An 11,015-nucleotide genomic window follows, 5' to 3' on the forward strand; every position below is an offset into this window, starting at 1 on the left:
GCCCTTTCATGGTCAGCTAAGACCAGCTGGTCTGGTTTTGGCCAGGGAAGACATGAACAGGCTGGGAGTGGAGTTGCCACCAGCTGTTGTCCATTGCTCATTCAATCAGATCATTTATAGACATTTCATAAAGATGACCCAGCTAGGATATACGTGAGGATTTTTACAAGCAGCCTTTATTTAGCTGTGTTAGTCCATTCAACATACCCAGCACTGTAATTAAAACATACATAGTATATTTTAGGTTCTCTGCTGTCATAGCATGCAATCCCAATCAAACAAGACTAATGATAAGTTTGTCACAGACTTCCTGAGTGCAACATATATGGCACTAGAGTTGCAAGACTAATTTGGTGCTATGCCATTTTAGAGAGGCAGAAGGCAATTCCAAGAATATTCTGGCGAAATACTTCTATACGTCGGAATGCAAACATTGAGTACGGTTACACAAATGTATTAAGACACTGAACATTAACTTTGAGAAAGATACCTAAGAGAATGTCAGGAACTGAAATTAAGGTCTTAATATAGCTGCTTGAGAGGGCTTTTCCTCTGAAAAATGATTCTAAACTTAAAGAGACAAAAAATTCCAGCCATGGAAGCTAAGTTTTTTAGTCTGCTTTAAGTACAGTGCCTATCCTGCTCAAACTATGTGCTGTTTACCTCAGTAAATACTGTGCATCCTCCACGTTATTATAGTTTAGGACCTTTGTGGTGCCATGTGGCTACAGGGGTGGGGTGGGGGGACGGGACCCAATTGCTCAAGTAGACTTTGGCGTAAGATTTCTTACATCTTACAAGATAGGATCCTACTGATAAGGTTTTTCTTTTGCACTGACCAGTGATGACTTAACTGACTCAAGAGGACTTTTCTAATCTGTGCTCCTATTTTGGCTCTCAGAAGAATGCTCCTCTACCAAAAGAGCTGAAGATGGAGAGGGGTATACTTGACCATTATTCACACAAAGGCACGTACTTTGGGATGCGAAACCAATAAAAGCACACTGTCGTAAGTTTGTATGTGCATGTGCATATTTACTTGTTATGCAAGTGACAGCAGTATAAAGTCCTCTCTTTCCCTTAAAATAACGAAGATATACAATAAAAGTGCATGTCAAAGTGTTTTCCCCTGTATATTAAGGATTCATGTGCTGTAAGCTAGCACCATAGTTTTTGCTAGCATAGTTTGTTTAAAGTGCCTATTCACTTATCTAGATCAAGGCAGAAACAGTTGGCTGCTATGTCTTAGAGTTTTTATCCACTGTAATTTAGTCAGTGATTCCTCATATAAACTTTTTGCTTTGTCAAGTCCAGAACTATAACAAAAAACCTAGTATGGAATGTTTTCTTTTGACTGCTGTTTACCTGGACTAGGATGCTCTTTTCAAGTAGTACATTCATCATTCACAGATAAAATGACCCATGTGAAATCTGAATGGATTATCATAATCTCATAACCTCCTTGCCACTTCATTTTCAGGTAAAAACATTACTACCAGAAGGTAAAGACAAAACAACTTACACATAAACATTTAAATTGTAATGAAGTTCTTTGCAATGCAATGCAATGCAATGCAAGCTAGGTATGAAAATTATGGTACAGTTTTTTAACACATTACCCATTTTCTTCCAATGTTTTCTTTCTGCACACAGTTTTAAAAATTACAGAATTTAATACTAGGCACAGGTTCCTTGTATTCCTTTAAAAGGGGGTCAGCAGTAATTGAAAGTGGATGTCTTTGTTCCCTATTTCACATTTTTACTCTTCTAGTTTTCCACATCATGACTCACTATTACCACAGTAGCTTTATTAAAGGCCTCACAGCAATTAAACCTTTCCTAGATTTAAGTTTTGTTGCAGACATCAACTTTATCTTTGTTTACTCTTTACACAATATTTTATAGCAGTTTACGGGATAGTCAGTTTATACACAGTTGCATATAGCTTCTACACTGAAAATATCTGAGTACATTATGTATGACGGAATTAAACTAAAGGCTACTCCAGTAGCTCAGCTTAATGTTAAGTATTGGTTAAGTACTTGGACACAAGTGTTGATCGACAAGATCCACATTATGTTAGGTCAGTATATATTGTGTTGCACTGATTATCCATTAATAGTAATAATAATAATTGCACTACAAACCTCATTCTTATTTTAGGATTTTAAAGAATTTTAAAGAATGCCGCCATGGTAAACAAGCACGTCCCTAGCAAATCATGAAAGCGTGTAAAGGTAATTGCCTTTGATGTTAAATCTGCTTAACTGGATTCCTCCAAAAGGGCACGCAACCTCTCCAGTAGCAACAAAGAGACAGACAGCAATGTGTTTAAACAAACACAGATAAATGAATGCATGGTATAACTTATATTCAATCAATGTTGGTTATGTTGGCCTCTGGCAAAATGGCAAGCAAAGTCATACTTGTTTTTACATTTGCAACCACATATGTTGCACTGGAAAGGGTTCTCAAAGCCATGACATCCCATGTGGATCGTATAAAGAATATTGTCAGCAAAATACATATCACAGTGCTGGCAGTGATGCAGAAGCTGAGGATCCTGAACTGGAAGAGTTGGTGCTGGAGTACTTGGCTGGCTATTACTTATGCTCGGGGTGCTGGCATGAGCACTGTGGTCGCTGCTGGGACCTGCGACTGGACTGTAGTTTCTTTGAGAATGTGCAGGGCGAGGATCAGGACTTGTAGGGGATGAACTCTGAGGAATACTGGTCGACACCGCTGGAACGGCTGCTGGCGCGGCAGGCTGCTGCATCATAAAAGGCTTTTCATCTTGACACGGTACAACATCAGGAGAGGGTGGGTTTTGGTTTTCAGGGGGCAGGCTAGACAACTGTCCTGCTAAAGTAGATAGCTGGTTTAAAGGGTTATCTACCATAAGGTCTTGTGGATCTCTTGGTAACCCACCAGTCTCTGTTGGCTTTGTCATACTTTCATATGCTTCAGTCTGAATGTTTGGGATTTCATGAGTGAAGTCGTTAAGGTAGTCCGGCTTCTGAACCACCATGGAAGGTGGACTTAAGTTTATTAGCGCCCTTCGACCATACCCCAAGTTACTGGTCTTCTTCTGCAAGACACCCCACATCTTCTTGCTACTAAGGGAAGGCCTTGTACCTTTTATAGGCACCATTTTATGTTTGCGCCTGCGGTGGTGAGACAGGTTGCTTCTGTCACTACAGCGGAATGAACACAATTCACATTTGTAAGGTTTTTCACCTGTATGCGATCGCATATGAGCTTCCAAGTGACGTTCATATGCTGATGCAAAGGGGCATAAGTGGCATCTGTGTGGTTTCTCACCTGAAAGAATACAAGATTTTATTGTATTGATACCATGTGTTTTGCAAGAAACAAATGGAAGATGAGTGACTAGAGTTGAGTCACAGAGCACTACAATATCTAAAGCTACCATTTAAAATCCTTAATAATAATTTTAAAAAATAAATGTTTATTTATACCCCGCCCTTTCCACCAGTTCAGAAAACTGGGCTCAGAGCGGCTAACAACAAATTTAAAACACTTAATTGATGCAACAAAAAACAGCATAAAACAGTATAAAATGTGAATAACAATAAAGTCAGAATTCAAAAATCAATTTAGGGGGGAAATCCATCCAATAAACATTAGATGATCACCAGGGCTAGCTGGCTAAATTAGTCCTATTTGGGCCAGCGAGGAAACCAGGGCAGAATTAGCTGTGACAAACAACAGTCAAATGAAAGAGATGAGTTTTATGGTTCATGTCTTAGGACCAGTAAATGCTGGAAGATACATAGGGTAAGTTGAACAAGTAAAAGAATCAGCAACATTGCAAGTGTAAGCAGTATCTAGAGCTGGCAAAACCATTTCCCTAGACAGTCACACAGGTTATTTCATATAGTCTGGTTTTCCTACATTTAGCTGAAAACTGAATTTTAAGAATCAAGTTTGCTTACTGGAAAAATAGAAGTGGAAAGATCATTAACAGATAGATACAAATCTCCTGATTGGAAAACACATGTTTAACACAGTAAGAAAGCTTGTGTAGGTATATATACCACCAGCAGAGAGATACAAAATCTGCAGACTCAGTCATACCTGTGTGAATTCTGATATGTTCTATGAGACGTGCTGTTCCTTTGCTGGCATAGTTACAATACCGACATTTCAATTTTCCATCAAAAGTTCTTTCAAACCCATCTACTAACACTCCAGAGTTTTCATCCAATGAGACCTCGACCGAAGGATGATCTAGTCCATTTTGATCACCTTCTGTCCCTGCTGTAAAAAGGGAAGGGAAACACCAATAAGTTTCTTCCTTTATCTTGTACTTAGTTTGCATACTATAACAGGCTATTGGGAGACAGGTGGGAAGAAGCTCCCCTCTACAATAACCAGCCTTTCTTTTAAATAAAGTGAAAGCTGAATTGTACCATGGTGAACCTACCTCCCTGAAGAGTCTCTGCTTCTTTGTCCCCACTAACAGAGCCTGAAATCATGTTCACATGGTGAGTCTGCTGAGTCAGATATTCCTGAAAATCTTTTACAAAATCCAAAGGTTCTGGTTTCTTTTCACCCATATTCATATTACAACTTCACAATCCTGTGGGCCTAGAATAAAAAACCAACTTAAGATTCAAACAAAAACCACACAATATTGAAAATCATTACTGATATCTCACTTGAAGAGCAGCATATTAGCCTTGCAAGTACCCCATGAGGTAGGCTAGGATGGTAGATGGTGACTTGAAAGAGCCAGCCATCAAAGCAGAACCAGTAAACAATTAGGGCTCCCCATATCAAGTTTCACTGTGTGAAGATGTCTAACATATAACAAAAGCCCAAGTCCTATACTGTTCATATCAACAAACCTTCTCATGCTACATCAAGGCCTTCAGAAAACGGAAAGTAGGTTTCCAGGAGGCAGTTATCCATTATCAAGAGTTTAAATTTTTGTGGTTCAAAAAGATTCTAAGCTAAAAACAAAACACAGAACTCCTGCTTGCAGGCTTCCTACTGACATCTCGTTGGCCAACATAGGAGACAGGATATTGAACTAGATAGGCCCCTTGTCTCACCCAGCAAGGCTCATTTTATATTGTTAAGGAACCATCTTGGTAACTAGAATTTGGTGTTTTGCAACCCAAGGGCAAGGGAAAGAAGGTAGCCTGTGGAACTGTGAAATCTACAAATACTCAAAGAACTGATGATTGGAAACTTCAGTAAGACACCTCTCATTTCAAAGGTTCAAAATTTTTCTCTTGGTCTGCTGATGAAAATGCAGGTTCTGTTTTGACCCACTAGATTTTACTCTGTTTCCTTCCCCCCCAAAGGAATGTTCAGAGAAGCTTATACGTAATATAAACTAAACATATATATCCAATACAACAAAATGACAAACACGTAACAGCAAGCGGGGGGTCACTACCCCTTCACCCACACTTGTGGAGGGGATTAGGGTTCTGCAGGGATGCCCACCTACTGCCACCAATTTGCCCCCCTCAACAAATAAGCATCAAAAGCTACCCTTCCCCTGCTACCCTGGTGGGCACGAGCAATAAAACATTGGATATAGCAGTGGCTGCACCATTCCCCAGATGGAATTTAGATCACTCTGCTCACTAGATTAATATTATAACCATATTTCTTTGATTTATATATGATAATCACAGTCTAGCAAATTCCTAGTTCCCACACCCAGTCTTTCATTTGGCTATATTTTTTTTAAGGAATAAAGTGAAATGACTATCAAATCCATTTGATATGTAATCTTATATGTATGTAATCTTATATGTAATCTTAACCAGCCAATGATTTTGTGCAATTTGTGGTGTATTTTATCACTACACAAGATTTAATATTGTATTACTAAAAATTCATGTTAGACTTTCATTGGCCTCTACCAAATATCTCCGTAATTCCATTTTATTGCTGTGCTGTAAGAAAAGAGGTGCACACAACCTACTGCTGCAAAATGATTAGATGTGGATAAAAACTTTTAAGGGCAAGTTCCAAGAACTGCAGCCTTTCCCCAAAAAATCATTATAGACATGTCATACCTGAATTTTTTCCTTTATGTAGAAAACATTTTGAACTCTTCTTCAGGATATTAGATAAGTAATAAAGCACACATGTCCCACTTTCCCTATCATCAAAAAAGGGGGGAAACATTCAACCATTTATTAACTAATTTAAGAAAGCTTCAGGAATGGTAGATCAAAATCATATATAAAACTGACAGAAGCATTTCAGTTACTCATTTTACAGACTTTGTTTTGAAAACAACCTTTTCACCCCAATCTTAAATCCCTTTTACTGTGTCCTGTTAAGGCTTTACCAGTGGTATATATAATCACATTTGAAAATCATTTTTTCTCTGAAGGCTGACAGCATACAAAACATTTCTACACACACTGGTTCACATCACAGTAAGGCAGCTAGTCACCTGGAAGTCTAAAAAACTTAAAAGATATTTGAACAGGCATACTTGTTCAGTCTTGCCAGGAAAAATATATTTAGTTTGTAAAATTTTGCAGTAAACACCAGGCAAGCAATGAAAATACACATATTACATTGCTGGATTAGATGAAAAGACATATCTATTCAAGTATTCTGTTTCAAATTATGGTCAAATTAATACACTGAAATTACTTGTGGGGAAGGGAGGGGAGGAATGACAAAGGTAGATTTTCAGACTCTTGAAGTGTGAGTCTTATTGACAGTTACCCAGGTTTAGCAACAGTATTTGTTTTCATTATTCCTCAAAAATATCCACAGTACACTGAAGCTTAATAAGAATGTAATTAGAACTAGTCATCTTCTAAGCCTCCTTCTTCTCAGACAGCCTACTCTACCCCATCTTCTCTCAGTAATAATAATAATAATAATAATAATAATAATAATAATAATAATTTATTTGTACCCCTGCCACTGGGCAGCTTCCAACATATATAAAAACAAAATAAAACACTAAACATTAAAAAGCTTCCCTATACAGTGCTGCCCTCAGAAATAGTAATACTACCAGGATTCCCACTTGCACCCATAGCTCCCTTATTCCGACTTAGCTTCGCACTGCATATTCCAACAACCTCCTCGTTACTTCCCTCCAGACAAAAAACCGAAGCATAGCTCATTACAGTTTACTGACACATGAAGATACATAACTTTTAAGAGATCATTAAAATGCGTGTGCAGCAGTTTTACCTTAATCCTCCAAATCAACTTCAAATCAGTGAAACAGACATAAAAAATCCACTCTTGAAATATATGTTCCATCATATATGAAATACACTTCTCTGATTAATGCCTTTCTAGTCTACAAGAAAATGAGATTAGGGCACACATTGGTTTTAAAAAGCATTTCCACCAGTTAAGTCTTCAAGGCTGTTTACAAACATTTCTGTTGCCAGTCTCCAGGGTGAGAGGGCTTGTCCATCTTCTATTCCAGACTTTCCCAAACTTGGGTCTCCAGTTGTTCTTAGACTACCACCATCATCCCTAGCTAGCAGGACCAGTGGTTAGGGATGATGGAAATTGTCCAAAAACAGCTGGAGACCCAAGTTTGGGAAACCCTGTTCTAGTCTACTACAGACTAGCTCACCCAATGCCCAATGCCCACAACAGGGAGCCAGATGGCATTGGCAATGTCTGCCTCAAAGTCTCAGGGGCGGCAGCAGAGCAGAGAACACACCAACCCCATAAACATCCATGTCCAAAGGCTACTAGGAGCAGAGCTCCTAGTAGAGATGTGATCATTTTCATGGTTTACAAGTTGTGTAGTGCTGCCATGGCCTTTTCTTGCTGTTTTTTAAGTGAGGAGCAATATGGTTTAGCATATGACCAAGACAATAACCTTAATAGGATTTATGCAGCCATATCTTTCTAGGACAGACTGATGTTGTGCTCATGATTGCTTGTGGTCTTCACATAGACACCTGTTGTGAGAACAGAATGCTAGACTAGATAGGCCTTCAGTCTGATCCAGCAGTGCTGTTCTTGGGTTATTTATTTATTATTTATTTCATAAAACTTATTCATGCTTTATCGGTTGAAAAACCATCAAAGCTGTTTACAAAAAAATAAAGCAATAAAAGTATCACTAGGTTAGTGCTGAGCAAGATCTAGTGTCATTCTCAGCGACAGTTGCTTCAAATTTTCCTTTATACAATAGTTTTGCCTACCTTCTTTCTGTAGTCATCAGCTTCATATAGACTTAAGTTAACTTGGGTTCCATTAGTTGAACACTGCAGAATAAAAAAAGACATAATTTTGCATACTCAATATTGTTTTTAAAGCAATCTCAAGGGAAATCAAAATGTGAAGTTCCGCATTTTCAAACTGAGTTAGTTAAATTAGATGTCATTGCCTTAAAATAACGAAGCCTGATAATGGTGTTGCTTTAGTGTTGAAAATACGCACAGAGTACATTATACCTAAGGAAAGCCATAAAACCTTAGTTTTATAACTCACATTTCATGCTTAAGTAATATAATTCCCATACCAAAATCCTTTCCAAGTTAATGCTAAAAACTTTTCTGTAAAATACAGCATCTACATGAATAAACCTAGGCAATGGTTTTTCTATGTAAAAAGGATATGCTTTTCTTTTCCTAGCTGACACTGCTGTACAAAGCCCTATTTAGGATATTCACAATGAATTATAGATGCAGGAAACAATCCAAATGCTGGATTGCCTGAATGCTAAAGTTTTTTATGCTGTTTTTACATATCTGAAACAGGTGGTTCAGCTGTTTATGTACATGCCACATTTGTCTGCTCTGTGCAGGACAGACATGTGACGCTCACATATAAGAAATCTAAGGAAGAAAGGAAAATTTGAGACTTTTCTCAAGTCTGCTCACATAACACCTTAACATTTTCACAGTTCCACATTGTCCAAAAGAGAGAGTGATTTTTGCCAAACATAAAAGTTAACATGACAAAGCCTGTATGCAAAATCTATACATTAAAATGTGCAAGAGGCAGAACATGAGTGCTATAAGGAAAAAGATCAACATTTCAGCCACCAGAAAGCCTTGAATGACCATGCATTTGTTGTCTTATTCTCACTTGCCAACTTTCACCCCGAAGGCATCACTGTACCTCTGCTCCCACTGGCACTGGAGAACATATTATATATAGCCAACGGTGACACAAACCATAGGAAGAACTTGAAAATGCAGGAAGTAACTTTACAGAGCTTGCTCTTTCACCAGCAGCAAAGCTATACTGTATTAACCACACTGCGGGAGCAATAATTTCCATCCAGTATATTGTCACTTTTGCCCTTTCTGGCAACACTTAACCCATCTCCCCATCCTTGCAGATCAGAGCAGCGAGGCTTGAAGGGATGCAGAGCTGAAGAACTCTCAGCAATTTTGTCCAATGCTGCAAATCAGCGGCCTAGAGTACTACGATACAAATACAGTATGATCCAATCTTGTTGGAAGATACCACTTCATCTTCTCATCTCTTAATACTTGCTCCCAATTACTTTGCCAATTTAATCCTCAACATTATGGCTCATATAATTACTCTAAAGAATTAACCAAGGAGACGGTAAGAGGGAATTAATGTTTGGAAGGCAGTTGGAATAGAACTCAGATTTTTCATTCCACAGAACTCCATGCACACAGCCTATGGCACACCACCCTCCCAGCCCTCCATCTCTTCAATCCCATGCAAAGACCTCCCAACTTGCAGCTTTTCCCTTCCACTACCTACCCCTCTCATCTCCAAGCAGTTCAAGTCAGACATTTCCCACTGCGTGTCGCTTATTGAGTGATCACAAAGCAAAACAGTGTCACTTCTAGACCCTGGGTGGCTCGGGTAGTGCTAAAAGAGCACCCAACAGTATCAGCTAGCATCCTTTGAGGATGTATGTTTTAGGAGCAAAAAGAGCTGTCGGCTCAGGAACAGTTCAGCGAGCCACTTTTTGCCTCTGGACACCCCCCCTTCCAAGTGTGCACTGTTTCTAGACGGCCGGCCGCCAGAGTGGTGAGATGCAACGCAGGAGAGGTGTGCCTCTCTTAACAGCTGTGTGGGGAAGAGGCAATTTCATCCTCCCTCGCTGGGCAAGGGCGGCCAGGAGGGGAAAGGCAGGACTGGGTGTTCCTGTTCCAGCCGCCCCTTAATAGTTGCGCAGAGATGGAGATGTCCACAGAGGCAGCTTGTCATGCAAGCGGCACCTGCTGGAACAAACCCCCTCTTCTGCACAACTGTAGGATGCATGAGGAGCCCAGGCATCTTCTTCTTCTTGCATCTTCTTGCTTTCCTTAGGGCAAGATGAGCTGCCAGCGACTCCCCGGCAAAGCGCAGGCTCCCTGCGGCCACCTCTCCTCCCGCGACCCTGACAGAGAGCCAAACTCCAAGCCTCCCTCTGAGGGCTGATGCTGGGGGGCAGCTTCCCACAGCCCACCGGACCCACCTCCTGGACAGCGCGCAGCCTTTTCCCCGACCGCACCGGAGCGCCGCTCCCGACATGCTGCCTCCCCGACCGACCCTCGGCGAAGTGGGCTTCGCCGGCGCCACTCCTCCTGCGCTCACAACTTCGGCAGGCAGGCAGAGCGCGGCGCCAGCGGGGAAGGAGCACGACGAGGTCTCCTCCTGCTCCGCCCGGGCGGAGGGAGCCCCCCGGACGCCGCTTGCCCCGCCGCCGCCTCACCTCCGCCGCACTTGCCAGCCGCAGGTGGACCCGACTCCCGCCGTCACCGCGGCCGCCGCCTCCATGTTTGTTGTGTCTCCCGGAGCCCAGGCGTAACCCGCGTCCTTCCCCCTTTCGAAATCCCGCGAGAGCTCCGCCAGCTCCGCCAACAGGCGCGGCAGGCGCGCGCCGTTCTCAAAGGGAGGCGTGGGAAGCAGCGCGCTCTCGCTCTCCAAAGCGGGTGGTTTGCTTGTTTTTATTTTCCTCTTGAGTTCTGTAGAACTTCCGGTATCCAGTCGCATACCGTCGGGCTCCCGCCTTTAATGTGCGGGGGCGAGAACGAAGGGGATGCGCAAACGCCTGTAAAAAT

The 11,015-nt window shown here is 41.2% G+C and overlaps 1 protein-coding gene across 10 annotated transcripts; it reads right to left on the minus strand.

Annotated features, from left to right (window-relative positions):
* Window positions 1-158: 158 nt before the first annotated feature.
* IKZF5 (IKAROS family zinc finger 5) lies at window positions 159-10,817 on the minus strand. Of its 10 annotated transcripts, none has more exons than XM_081005287.1 (7): window positions 10,667-10,817; window positions 8,184-8,246; window positions 7,207-7,318; window positions 6,060-6,145; window positions 4,448-4,611; window positions 4,099-4,281; window positions 159-3,321 (listed from the first exon to the last, which is right to left on the minus strand). In XM_081005287.1, the coding sequence occupies exons 5-7, from the start codon at window positions 4,584-4,586 to the stop codon at window positions 2,378-2,380; spliced, it is 1,266 nt and encodes a 421-aa protein (XP_080861413.1). In that variant the 5' UTR covers window positions 4,587-4,611; window positions 6,060-6,145; window positions 7,207-7,318; window positions 8,184-8,246; window positions 10,667-10,817; the 3' UTR covers window positions 159-2,377. The 10 variants fall into 10 exon arrangements, with proteins under 10 accessions (XP_080861413.1, XP_080861420.1, XP_080861415.1 ...); XM_081005294.1 differs by having other exon boundaries at window positions 4,448-4,603; window positions 6,051-6,145; XM_081005289.1 differs by lacking the exon at window positions 10,667-10,817 and adding an exon at window positions 10,430-10,651.
* Window positions 10,818-11,015: the final 198 nt, after the last annotated feature.

Source organism: Podarcis pityusensis, assembly GCF_964106645.2.
Source record: "Podarcis pityusensis genome assembly, chromosome: 5".
NCBI lineage: Eukaryota > Metazoa > Chordata > Lepidosauria > Squamata > Lacertidae > Podarcis > Podarcis pityusensis.